We start from the raw sequence: 14,182 nt of genomic DNA on the forward strand, positions 1-14,182 counted from the left end.
GTAAGTTGCCTCTTCTTCATGTAAACTAATCTCTTGCTTGTTCTGCATGTGTTGCTTGCTTCTAAATGCTTGTTTTATTTATTGACTTGTTTATTTTGCTTCTTAACCTTTCTCTCTCAGCGCCCTATGATCTCTGTATTCCTTCATGGCTATTTTGTACAGCAGAATATCTAAAACAAACAAACAAACAAACAAAAACCCCAAGTGGAGCCCCTGATATACTGCTTTACTAGGTTTTTGTGCTGTTTTGGTACAGATGTAACATTTCCAGTTCATACCAAGCTGCTATTTACTTGTGAGAGTTAATTAATGGGGATTTTCAATATTTAAAGTTTTCTGGTTTGATATTATTGATTGTCTGTGAAGCAAATGCTTGTGACCCGCATCTCTGTGTCCGAAGCAGGCAGATGGTCGTGTCTGCTTATATGCCCAGTAGTATTCTGTAAGTGGAAAAAGATGATTAATACCAAACCGAGTGGTAAACCCTCTGAAGATGATTTCTTTACCAGTAAGACTGTTTAAGGTGGGCAGGAAACAGTGACCTAGATGGGCTCAGGTCCTGAGACCTACAGAAAAATGAAACTGGGCCAAGAGAAGAAGGGAGACTCTAGATAAGCCATAAATTGATAAGCATTGTGATTAAATAGGATCACTGTTATTATTTCTTGATGCTTTTACCTGTTACCAGATGCAGCCATCACTGTAACACTGGTAAGTCTGAGAAGATGAAGGACAGTTTTGTGATACTATGAACACTTTCAAATTTCAGATTTGGGGGAACTGATGGAAATTCTGATTAAAAATTATTTTGTTGCCATAATTTCTGAATATATGGGAAAAAGTAAATAGAGCTGTGACTTACATCTGTTTTATATAGATCTTCTGCTAAATTAATATCAATGACAATACACTAAGTTAGCTTTCCCTCCCAACTTCTAATGTATTCTTAAACTGAGAAATAAGTTGTTATAATTTTTGAATTCTTCCCCATATTTTGTGAGTGAAAAGTCTAAAATTGGATCACCCAACTGAAATGAGATATTTTTTCAGTAAGCCTAAAACCTTTAGTTCACAGATAATATTTTCACTGTACTTTTTAAATAATTGACTTTTCAAAGACTTAAATTTTATATTCCAGCTTAGCACTAAATACTTCCATGTCTTTTACACATGTGTTTTTAGATGAATATTGTGTGTTCTTTCTTTTTCAAGGGGTTGTATTATGGCAAATAAAAACAGGTTAGCCAGTTTGGAGAATGCCTGCAATTCTGGTAAAAAGTATAGGTTGTAAATTTTGAAATAATATATGTTTGGGCCTTTCTTTTTGAAACAGTTTAAGGAATGTGATTTTTTACCTCCGTCTGAAAATTTATGTGCAGTAAAAAATGTCACTCTTTATATGTTTCATCAGTATATCCCTACGGTGTTAGCATGAATTTGTAGTTGTGTATAAAGACTGGTTTAATGTACACTGTTAGGGGTTTTTTTGGGGGGAGGGGGTAATGACTTAACTGGCGTTTGTGTTTTGAAAATGGCAAGTAATAATGTTTTTTACTTTTAGTAAAAAATGTACAGGAACATAAGAAAAACAAATAAACAGCTGAAGTCAACAGTTAACTTTCTGAACTGTCAGACTTCTAAGTAATTGTGTTTTTGTTATTTAATTCATATCTTATTTCACTTGAATTATGCAATTTAGTAAAATATGTGCTGTGTATAATTTTAACTTGGATTACCAATATTTATTAGTATTCCATGACTAATAATGTAGGTATAAGAACATGGAGGGCTTTTTTGGTATATTTTTGTTGATTTGTTGGAAACTCTTCAGATACTTGGGGATTCTTTGAGATTTTTATTCTCTTGTAAAACTCACAAAATAATATTTAATGTTAACGAACGTGTGGCTTAAGCTGCACAAACAAGGAAAAAATGTTTGTTACTGTGTGGCTTCATGCTTTTTGTTACATAGCACGGTAGCCCTTCCATAGTGTTGTCTAACTGCCAGAGACATTTCAGTATATATATACGGTGGTACACACACACACACACACACACACACAGTATATAGATAAATGTTGCAAATACAGTGATAATCTCCCTCTAGATGTTCTGATTTGTTTTGTTACACCTCTGAGGTAGTTAAATTCATTTAAAGCACATTTACAGTCAGGTCTTCACAAATACAAATGATTCTACAGATGGTATAGAAACTGTAAAGGAAGGATCTTGTCTCTGCTGTCCACTCAGGCTTCTCCCTGAACACATAACAATAATCCTGTTGTTTTTCTGTCCTTGGAAAGTTAGTGATGCTCCTAATTTTTGTTAGGTTAATCTAAACAACTGGAAAAGCTACTGCATGTGTTCTAGTTGATAACCACCTGCTAAGGGCATTTTAAAATCTGTTGACTTAATTGGTGATGTTCACTTGTAAAGAAAAATTTTAGTGGAAAAGTTTTTAAAAAATATATCCTTAATATCTTAAATGTCAGTAAACTGTAAGTTACCTTTATCCCTCACTATATAGGACATAATATAGATTCATTTGAGGTTTGTGGAATTCTTTTTTAAAATGGACATGAATCCCAACTTCATGATGATACTTCCCTGACCTCTCAGTTACTACAGAGGATCGATTTCATTAGGCCAGAAATTAGGAGAACTGATCAATAATATGTGTCCCATATTTAGTAGTTTTAGAAGAGGCATGTTAATCATGATTTTTGAGCAGAAAGTCTATTTCACTCTATTTTAGAATATGGGATAGAATGGGTTTCCCATTTTCCCTTTTCACATTTGATTATTCACAGTAACTCAGAAAATTCTTCTTACGGTCAAACAAATAAATTATCTCCTGTCCGTAGACTCCAACATGATGGCTTTGTGTTTGTTTGTTTGTTTTTTCTTTCTTTCTTCCTTCCTTCCTTTCTTTCTGTGTCCCCTTTTCAGGGTATCCTTAGGAGTACTTAGTACTGCTATTCCGTTTTTATCATTATCTTCCTGTTATCCTCCAGGTTGAAATGCATATGATGCATATATACTCCTCAGTTTCATACCCTGTATAGTACCCCACTCAGAAACAGTATAGTTACATTGAGTGGCATGTTTCTTTTCTAGTATTGTCAATATTTGCATAATGGCAATTATTTTGGTAGTAACACCATGCAAGCAGAGAGTACATACAGACTGACAAGTTGAAGTCCCAGGAGAGTGAGGACTTCATACGTTTTGTCCTCTGAGGCATCCCTGGTGCCTAGAAGAGTGGCTGGTACATGGTAGAAGTTTCCCAAGTATTTCCTAAATGGATGAACATAAACAAGTAGTAGAAGGGAACAGACTTTATCTTACCTTCAGTATTCTCCATACCTTTGCCTGTCATATGTTCGTTTATTTGGGAACTCATGCATGCATTTTTTTGTTATCAAGTATGCTTCTATCGGTTTGTTTCTGAACAGTATTGGCATAAAGCAGCCTTTTCCCTGCATAGAATTTGTGAGAAAGAGTATATGAGGCTTCTATCACTGCCACATGGGCAACCTTCCATTTAAGAGTAGACAACTTCGTTTCTCTCCCAAATAATCTCATCCTTCAAAAAAAAAAAATAATAACCAAGGGAGATATCACTCATTTCCTTATATTTTAGAATGGTACTTTTGATTTAGCTTTATGGAATTCACTGTATTAGTATAGTATTAGTATAATACATTTTTAATTAAATACTTTTATTTCCAAATCTTCTGTATGTGAGGATGCAGTGGGGCTTAATGATGTATATCGTCTACCTACAACAAAGTAGACAGTCATTGCAGACCGAAGTTTATTTTGTACTTCTTCTTAGTGGTAACTAATATAAATTGGCACTTAATGATTATTTTGTACCCGATGTGAGATATTTTAGATTGCATATTTGAACACAGGAATGTTCTTAAACTAATTGTTCCCACTTTCCACAAAATGTTCTTGAACTTGTGCATTAAAAAAAAAAAATCCATCTAAAGCATATAAAAAGCATCAGGCATTTATTTTTTATACTTTTTAAATCTAACAAGTTGTTTTATGATTTTTGCTGGTTTTAGCTACTTAAATATATTCAGCTCAAAGCAAACCCTTGTTTTGTACTCACTTTCCCTTGACTTTGCTGTATTGTAAATATAAGTTATGACAGAAATAAGACCTGTCAAAATGCATATCATCAATGAACTGAACTTAAAATGAATCCTAATGGATAATAATCCATCTGGGGGAAAAATGCCAAATGTTACATTTAGATGTTAATTGGGGAATGCAGTATTTTTTTTTTTAAATTTGTCAATCAGTATTTCCCTTTGGGAAAAATAGGAACTATTCGTCTTCCTTAATCTACCCTGATTAATATAGATTAAATGCAAAGGTTGAAAGATGCAATTATCTTGGTTTCCACCCTTACATGAATCTGTGTTAGTTCATCAGTAGAATAATCAAGTTTTAAAGATAAAGGTTAAAAGTTCCTGTGGTATCTTTACAGGCTTTTAAAAACCATAAAGGTAAGTAAATATTCAATGACATTTTATAAGAGAGGACACAAAATAGTAATAGTTTAGTTCTAAATTGCTAAATGTTAAGGGTGTTGAATTCTAGGGTTCAAAGGGATTTTATTACGGACGAAGCCCAAGGAAACTAGATCTCAACAGGTCTGACCTTCCCTTGAGCCACACGAGAGGGGATACCTTTAGCTTACACTGAACAGCCAGGTTTCTCTTAGAACAAAATCAGTCCTTTCTTATACTGTGTTTCAGACCCAAATATCTGATTTACAATGTCGTCCCTGTGATGAAACTTGAAGGCGGCAGAACTGCATGTAGCCTGCACATGGTAATACCCGGCTGCATCTCAGAATCTGACCTCGCCGCTTCTAAACCAGAGTCCGCCCACACAGTGAGCTGAGGACCGCTCTGCTTCCGTGGTTGACTTGTCCCCAGCATCTCCAGGTTGGGTCTCCCGCTCTCAGGGCTTTCCACCTCCACGTGACCTCCTCCTGCTCTTCCAAATTGCGTGCCAGCCTTCTGGCACGGAGCAAACGTTCTTTGTCCTGCGAATAAGGGGCAGGGAACGAAATGTACCTTTACGTCCATCAAAGTCACAGTCCTCCGGAAACCCACTCTTAGGGAGTTTTTCAAACCAACTGAGGACGTAGACACAAACATACCTGCACGTACTACCAATAAACTCAGAGTTTTTGAAGAAATGGTGTAGAAATGAAGAGTCTATAAGAATGTAACACTGTATACGGTAAAACAAGAAGTGTACCAGGCTGTCAGTCCAGATTACTTGACCCGTTGAGCCTTTCAGGGAACCACGGAGCCAATCCAGTAAAAACTTCATTTTCTCTAAACGATTCATCTGGGACTTGAGTAATATTATCCAGGCTTCCAAGTATTTTAAGGCAACTTTTGCTGTCATTATGTCACTATTTTTGTGAAAAGTTTTCTTTAAGGGTGGTCTGATTAACTCTTTTATATATGTAAACACACCTTTGGACTCAAAATATTTTATGTGGAACTTCAATATTTGCACTAGTTTTCTATAAAAGGCATCTTAAGATCATACCCTCAAATATTTTATTTTTAGATTTGCTTTCCAGGTTTTTTTTTATCTACAAGACAATTTTCTTTATCATGAGAAAATAGTGTCATTTTAGATATCTGTCTTTACGTCTAGGTAATTAAATATTACAGGAGAACTACATTTGAGGCAGTTTACGGAAATTTTCTATTTGTACCTCATTAATTAAACAAATTATTTTTATTTGCTTTATATCTTGTTGAAAGTGTATTGTATCAGATCTATTTTTACTAGTTGTATACTTTTGGTTATAGAGTTCATGTTACGAAATCATTTTCCATTTCTGAAAAAAGAATATCCTTTAAATTAACATTTCCTATATAGCTCTATGTTATGCTCATTAGCAAAGAGATATTTTATTTTTATCTATTTATTTTTGTTACAAAATCATACTGCTTTGGCTTTGACACTATGCCATTCATGAGAAAGCAAAGATAATACATACAAACATATCTTTGGTATTCTTTACTTATATGTGTTGCGTGTTCCATGCTTGTGGATGTGACACTTCCTTAGTTCAGTTGCAGAATATTTGCTTCCCCCCAAATACTTCAGAATTGTTATATGTTTGTCTTTCTAAGGATTCTGTTTTGGAGTTTCCTTTATACTCCTTCATCACAAGAAACTGAATTTCTCAGAGACTATACCTTTCTATGTTGCTCTAGTCTATGTCCTGTATTTCTGTATTCTTTAAATGTTGAGAATACCAACTGGAAGGTTCTACCTAGTTTATACACACAAAACAAGAGCTCGCGTTGCTGGGCAATATGGTTCACTAGAGCCTCCCCAGCACCATTCGCGTGAGGAAGCACTGCCTTCAGATGCCAGTCGTCGTCCTGAGGTGTGCGGGTGAAGGGTAGGAGGGAGACTCGTACGGCCATATTTTGTGTGTCACTGTCTTCAGTTGCCTTCATAGTCTACAGAATCTGAATATTTATGAAGAAACACTAGAGACATCCTGACCCACTGTGGTAGGCAGAATACTAACCCGAGCCATAATAACTGGGTTTTCCAATCATGTTGCGCCCCCCCCCCTTATACAAAATGAGTATGAGTAAGTGAACTTGCTCTCTGTGCTGTTTAGAATACTCAGAAATCACATGGCTCTGGAAAATGCCTTTACTGACAGGTTACAGATGCTTCATCTCTAAAGAATTCTTTTTGACCTTTAATTTTTCTGTCATTATGTAAATGAACATTTATTTTGTGTAACCTTTTAGAAAGGGAGGGTTGTATGTGTTACAGAGGCAATGAGTATGTTTAAATGCACATATTCATATATATAAGTGTTCATGGAGAACTTCACGTCTCCCTGACCAGAACGTGAACTTTATTTTTAAAAGTACCGTGCTCTGGGGGCGCCTGGGTGGCTCAGTCGGTTACGCATCCCACTCTTGATCTCAGCTCAGGTCTTTATCTCAGGGTTGTGAGTTCAAACCTCGTGTTGGTCTCCATGCTGGGTCTGGAGCCTACTTTAAAAACAACAAAAAAAAGAGTGTCCTAACTTGTAGACTTGGTGCCCGTATTTTTGGAGCCAACATCAGTATGAGTTTAATGGGATAAGTTTAATTAAACATAACCATCATGTAAGAATATTTGAAATTAAAATGGTTTTGGTCAATTCAGTCATCATAGTTAAAGGTAATAAGTCTAAAATATTTTTAATGAATTTTCTTAGTAAGAGTCTGAAGGTTCAGATTCTGAGTTTGTTCACAAATCTTAAAATATGTAAGCCAGTGCTTTGATATATTTGAGTATCCGTATTGTTTTTTGGAATATGATTGTAAATTCCTAGAGGACAAGAGTGAGATCACATTCATTTCTACGTTGCTAGGTGCCTAGCACGTTGCCTGGCTCATAGTTGATGTGCCAGGAATCCTTGGGCTCCCATAACTTATGTTTAATTTAAATTGCATGTAAAAATACCACTTCTTTATCACACCTCTTCTATATGGCATGGAAATTTTGTTGAGACAAGTAATGTGAAGTATTTGCTGCTCAATGGAGATAACAACCGGTATGCAAGTAATCAGGAAATGTGTGTTGGGAACCAGATTGGGCTCTGAGACAATCTGTGACCTTAAGAAAGTCATTTTTCATTTCCCCTTTTATAAAGAAATGAATGAATGAGTTAATAATTTTCCTGCTGTTGAAATTCAGTAATACATACCTATATTATATTTTCTAAAATTTTTTTGCACTTGCTTTATTTTAAAGATTATTTTTAAAAAACACAGGACAACATAAACCTTTCAAATGTGAACTACAGACCGAGAAAATGTTGCTTTACCAACTACCATTGTAATGTTTCTTCCAAAATTATGTAAAAACATAGCAGGGAAGTAGAAAAACTCCAATGATTGTAATAAAAGATTCCTTTTTGTAAGTTACATATATATATATATATATTTTTAATCAGTGTCTGGTTAATTTCTTTCTTTCTGGGGAAGAAATTCTTGATTTTTTTTCCCCCTTCTGCTTGCAGAATTTGACCCACTAGTTAGTACAGTTGTTGTCCTATTGGAGTATATTACATAAGTAAATTAAAATTCTATGTAAATGAATAGAAACTTAATATAAAAACTCATACCAGGCAGCCTGCTGTTCATGTGTTAAAACAAAGTAACCCTAAAGCTGTATTATGTGCCACGCCACTAGGCTTGGAAACGTCTTGTACATAAGAAATTACAAATTTTATTTACAACCAGTTGAGGGGTTTCTTTGAATTTCCCGAAGAGATGTTTATCCACAGAACTGCAATGAATACAGGGAATATTAGCGTTCTTTACACATGCTTGAATGTTTGAAGGAATGGATGTGGTCTGAGGTCATAAATTAGGTTCAGTGGTGCACATTTCCAAGAGTTTTCAAGGTCTGGTTATACCTTTGAATTACAACAGTTGACCCTATTACAAGTCTTGATGAAGATCTTCTAGGTATTTCTGTGTATTGTGTTTGTAGTGGCTTGTAGACATGTTGGTAAATTATATGGTTTCTCTGTGTTTACCTTGTCTTATTTGTACTAGCTCCAGTGGCTGTTGGACAATTATGAGACAGCAGAAGGAGTGAGCCTTCCCAGAAGCACGTTGTACAACCACTACCTACGACATTGCCAGGAACACAAACTGGACCCAGTCAATGCTGCTTCTTTTGGAAAACTAATAAGGTCAATTTTTATGGGATTACGAACCAGGAGATTGGGAACTAGGTTAGTATGAAAAAATAAGATTGTAAACTAATCCCCCTCTTTCAAACTAAAGCAGTTCAGTATATCGTTGGAGCAAAAGTGCTTTCTTACAGATAACATATAAATAAAAAAATAAAGAAATAGCTCAGTTTATACAGTCTCTCATGAAGAGGTTATTATTCACAGAATACTGCGAAACCAGAATGATGCATTGTCTTAAACGTAACTGAGCTCAGCTTTGAGATGAGTTGATTCTCAAGTCATATAGAAATCAGCAAGTCAGACTGTTAGTGGAAGATTTACACATGGTGCCTTAAAAATTAATATAAATCCCTATTTTTTCCTTTTAAAAATAATCAGACTAGAGATGAGTAAGTGATGTAGTCAGTGGAAAACTATCTTCACTGTTGCAAAATTATATTGAAATGTCATTATAAATAACTCTTTGAATAGAGTGAGAAATTAAAGCTGGTTTTCATTTCTGGAGATCAATTAAAAATCATTTGGTGAACTTGAAAAATTGGGGAGTTTGAAGCCCTCAGTAATGACGTGGTCCTGTTTAACCTCTTACTAGCCTTTTTTAAACTCTTGACTGTGAAACCGTACATGTAGGGAAGTAAAAATATAGTATACCACCATTGCACGGAAACCAATAATGTGAAAAAAATTCTTAGTTTCTCGCCTCTTTCCTTTGGAAAGAGATATGAGTGTTTTTACTAATCAAAATATCATGAACATAATACTTGGAACTGTGGAGTTTCATTTTGGGCCTTTCTATAATTTTTACAAATTATCATAACATAAATATTTTAAGAAGCTGGGCAGAAGGATATGGATGTTTTTGATTTCCTAAATCCTACAGAAATCCATATTAAAAAGTATAAAAATAAAGATGCTATGCTGTAGAACATTAGATGATACACCCTTCATTGGTTTTTAAGTCTCAGCTTCGTAGTGTTCTAGTGAAGAAGAGTATTTAATATTGTTAATAAAACAAAAAGACCCTCAGTAATTGACTTCATAGTCAATGTATGCTAAAAAGGAGGGGATGGTGTATGTGTCAGTTTCATGGCATTGACGAGATCTGCCCTATACTCCTTTCTGTTGCATTTCAAGTGATTTTACCTTCAGGTTGCTGGAGGTTCTCTCATAAATATATTTTCTTCTCCCTATACTTGGAAAGATAGTATATTTTAAACGAGAGACTATGACGGCTAAAGGAACTCAAGCTTTTAGTCCCTTGAAAAAAGCTCTTTGTCTCTCTCATAGTCCCCCCCACCCTCCCCACCCCCGCCCCAGAACCACAAACATCTTTATTTGGGGCTCTAACCTGCTATCCCCTTGCCAAAGGCTCATACCATGCCAGTATTTTGAGAGTCTGGGCTTTATTCAACATTGTAATAGTGGTATCGCCATGCTCCTTTTGTTGCGGAGAGGGATTTCAGTGGGTCCTATTTTGAGGTTCCTTTCAAACCTTGAAACACATCTTTAAAATAGAAAGGGACAGAATTGGGGTGGTTTGGGTTTGTGAATGAGTAGAATCCAACTCTGTAAGTACATATTGCAATATTACAGCTTCACTTTCTGATGTTCTGTTTTCCCCTCTCACCATATAACAATTATGTTTCCTGTTCCTTTTAAAATTGGATGTAGTGTTTGCAATTAGAGGTGGAAAGGACAGCCTAGAAGAATAAGGAGGAAAGAAACCCTATGGGGAAAGTTTAAGCAAATGCTATGTTACGAAGATAACAGAACTCTAATGCAGAGTTGCTGACAACGATGAGGGCAAAGCTCCAGAGGGTCTGTCGTGGAGAGTGGTTTCTCATTCATTTACTACTCCTAACCCAGGGGACAGAAAGGAAATCAGTATTACAAATCATGAGGCAAACTAACTCGGATGATTCCCCGCGCCCTTCCCCACCCCATCCCCTTCCCCCTTCCCCTCCTCCTCCTCCTCCTCCTCCTCCTTCTTGATGAACTGTATGCATAGCTATTACTTGTTAATCAATAAAATAATTCGGTGCATTAATTCAAACCAAAACTTTTCTGAACTTGTTGTTCTAAACAAAGGCAATTCAAAAGTTTCCTTTCATTAGAATCCATCTGCAAATTAAGTTTAAGCAAAGAAAATCATGGAGCATGGCTGATCTCCCACAACCATCTCCCCAGCAACCCAGTGGAAATGCTGATTTGTAGAAAATGGAGAAGAAACTAGACACTTCATCTGCTTTGGTCTACAAGACAGACACCATTTTACTCTGTAGCGATCATGGCTCCATCCCTTGGGGAGTGGCTCCTACTTCCCACCTCTACTTCTTACCCCTGCCCTGTTTGTAAGAGAGAACACTACAAATTGGTGTTTTTTGGTTTTGTTTTTTGTTCTGTTCTGCAGTAGATTTTGGAGACAAGATCTAATCTCTGCAAGTAGAAGGCCCTAAGTTTTCATACTGTTTTATTTTACCAAAACTAGGTAAATATTAAACGCCCTACTTTAAAAAAAAAAAAAGCAATATTATTTATATAATAAGATTTGATGTCTTCGAATATATATTCTTTAATTTTGGAAGTAAAATTCTGTTCTATTTTTATATAAAATATTTAATCCACACTCTTCTTGAATTTCTTTTTGTAAATGAAAGAAAAAAAATGGAAAAAGCAGCTGATGTCTTGCTATATATAGACTTGTGAAAAACTATTTTCCCTTTGCAAAAATCTACATATTTAAAATGTTATTTTTGCAAGAATTTGCAAATTTCATTCAGAGCAAAACTTTGTCGTTTCTAATAACAAACATGGAACATGGTCTTTCTCACGAACATGGGGAAATTGTGACAATTTTCATCCAGGTGGAAATTTGCCATTTTCACAGAGAAATTTCCCCATGTCTGTTGTGACACATCTTACTCAGCCCCCAAAACTGATATGAATTCGTTAGAACAGAGACTAATAAAGTATGTTTCAAGACCTATAGATTAAACGCCTGCTTCCTTTTCAGTTTCAAAATAGTAAATAATAGACTTTACTGCAACATTCTGTATCAGTGGAGTTACCTTCATGATCTCTGCCGTAATAGAACTTGCAAAAATGGAGAATGTATCCAAGACGATAGAATCAAGATTTCTTTTCTTCGTCTTGTACAACCATGTCGTAGTAAATTCCCATCTAGTGCGCAGCCCTTTATGCTGTTGATGCATTTTAATTGGCCAGACTTTTTTTGCACCATCACCCCTTCTAAATTAAATTTAAAAGACAAATTTGAAAAGAAAAATGTAACTTGCATGGACTCAGTGGCTGTTGTATTAATATTTTATAGCTTATAAGGAATATTTATATAAAACATAATAATATACTAATATTTTAGTTTATAAGGAAAGATTTATCGCAGGGCCCTGAGCCCACTGATTCAGAATCTTAATTTGATTCTTCAGGTGTAGCCACCGTAAAAATACACAGGTGACCCAGAACAGGGAGATTATAAACATATGACCTAAATACGCCACTTTTACCTAACCTTTCCCATTGTGTAGCTAAGTGGACATCCTGTGTGATTAATATGGATTCGACTGACTTTCTGTGTCTCTAATGTTTGTTGTTCTTTTATGAAGAGGAAACTCCAAGTACCATTACTATGGGATTCGCGTCAAGCCAGATTCCCCTCTGAATCGTCTGCAGGAAGACATGCAGTATATGGCTATGAGGCAGCAGCCCATGCAACAGAAACAAAGGTAGACTCTGGAATGTTCCCTGACCTGTCCAAGCTACGCATAGCTTTAGATGTACGGTCTCCTTTTCTCTAGAGCTAATACCTCAGTGTGCAAAAATGTGGCTATTGTCGGCATGCATTTTAAAAATCACCATGAACAGTTCTCAAATATGATTTAGTAGAATTTCATCTCCTCTGTTTTCCAAATCTTTTTAAAATTACTTATCAGACAACCCACTGGGCCCCTTGTAAGTTAAACGTGACACCCCAAACCACGCAGCCGAGGAAACCCAACCCAATACAACACGTAAGGCGCATACCCAAGCAGATGCCACTGGGGAAACTGGTTTCGGTGTTGGTGAGTTCCTTTCTCGCTGTTGGCAACCTCCCTCAGTCACTCTTCTTAACATGGTAGGAGCAGTGGCACCAAGTTCAAGACTTCTTACGTCTTCTTTGAATCCAGCTTTCGTGGATGGATGGATAGATGAATGTATGGATGGAATCATAGATCTCAGAATTAAAAATAACCTCGGTCTAGTCTGGCCCCTCAGCTTGGTGACAACCAGAGCCTTAATAGCTGTTTTTCAGGGAAGTCCCAGAGATTTTAAATAATTTACTCAAGCCCACAGTGCTGTGACCTAGCCCAGGGCCTTCAAGTCTCATGTGACTAATGTCACAGTCTGGAGTAAGTAAAATGAACAGTCTCTTCCTTTTTACCAGTATAGCTCAGCCATAATAGTATTTATAATTATTCTTTTCAATTGAGCATGCAGAATTAAGTAGGGGAAAGCAGGCCTGTACACAAGTCATCAGATGGCCTGCCTCAGTCTGCTGAATTTATTGGTCTGGGATGATTAGCCGGGCCCCTTCCCCAGCCATACTAGAAGCATTCGCTCTAGTCACTGCCGGAGAAAGAATCTGTCACTCAGTGGTTCTTCCTTTCCTTAGTCAGGAAGCATGCTAGACCGCTGTGTGCCCAGGGAAGAAACAGTCTCTAACTTGGAGGACTTAAGAAATTAGAAGGAGAGGCATGGGAACCTTTTTTTCTTAAGGAATGCAGGGTGAGAAGTGCTGAAGTAAAGTTTTGATCCAGGAACTAGTAAAATACAGAGGAATTTTCAGCTAACCCCAGGAGGACTGAGAAGTGTCCTAGAGAAAGTGCTGTTTGGGGTGGGGGGTGTCTCAGAGGGATCAGGAAGATGGACTCACGCAAGCAAGAGCTCCTGGGAGTATAAAGTCCAGGATGTCCTTGATAAGTACTGTGTGATTTAGTGAGGCTGACCTGGCAGGGGCAGAACTGAGGAGAAGGTTGAGTGGTTCAGGAGGAGATGAGATTTAAAACTTCCTTTGGACCTTACCTTGGGGGACTCGGTGGTATATGTGGCCAGTAACTTTGGTCTTTGCATGCAACATGGCTTTGAAGCTGTGTAAGGCTTTGGAGCAAAACAATGGGACTTGCAGATTTTTTTTTAGAGAGATTTATTAGGGACAAGACTATATTTCATGGGAGCTGACTGGAGGTAAGAGGCTCGTTAAGTGGTTTAACGCGATCGAAATTTCTGGTGCTAGTGTTCTAGACTGAAGAGTCCGTCCATTCAGGATTGACTGTTACATGGTGATCTCTAGGGTTTCAGATTTTGGAATCACAGGTTCTCGACCTTCTTTGTTGAATTGCTAATTTCTGGGTTTTT

At 36.6% G+C, this 14,182-nt stretch overlaps 1 protein-coding gene across 20 annotated transcripts in view; it reads left to right on the plus strand.

Moving 5' to 3' along the window:
* The window catches only part of RFX3 (regulatory factor X3), a 440,711-nt gene that overhangs the window by 359,653 nt on the left and 66,876 nt on the right, over window positions 1–14,182 (plus strand). For 17 of the 20 annotated variants that reach the window (XM_082694397.1, XM_082694413.1, XM_082694414.1 and 14 more), the window contains 2 exons: window positions 8,628–8,809; window positions 12,394–12,513. In XM_082694397.1, coding sequence (XP_082550523.1) covers window positions 8,628–8,809; window positions 12,394–12,513 — 302 coding nt within the window. The remainder of the gene's footprint in view (window positions 1–8,627; window positions 8,810–12,393; window positions 12,514–14,182) is intronic. The other 3 variants (XM_082694403.1, XM_082694405.1, XM_082694406.1) reach the window with 1 other exon arrangement.

This window comes from Mustela nivalis, assembly GCF_964662115.1.
Source record: "Mustela nivalis genome assembly, chromosome: 13".
NCBI lineage: Eukaryota > Metazoa > Chordata > Mammalia > Carnivora > Mustelidae > Mustela > Mustela nivalis.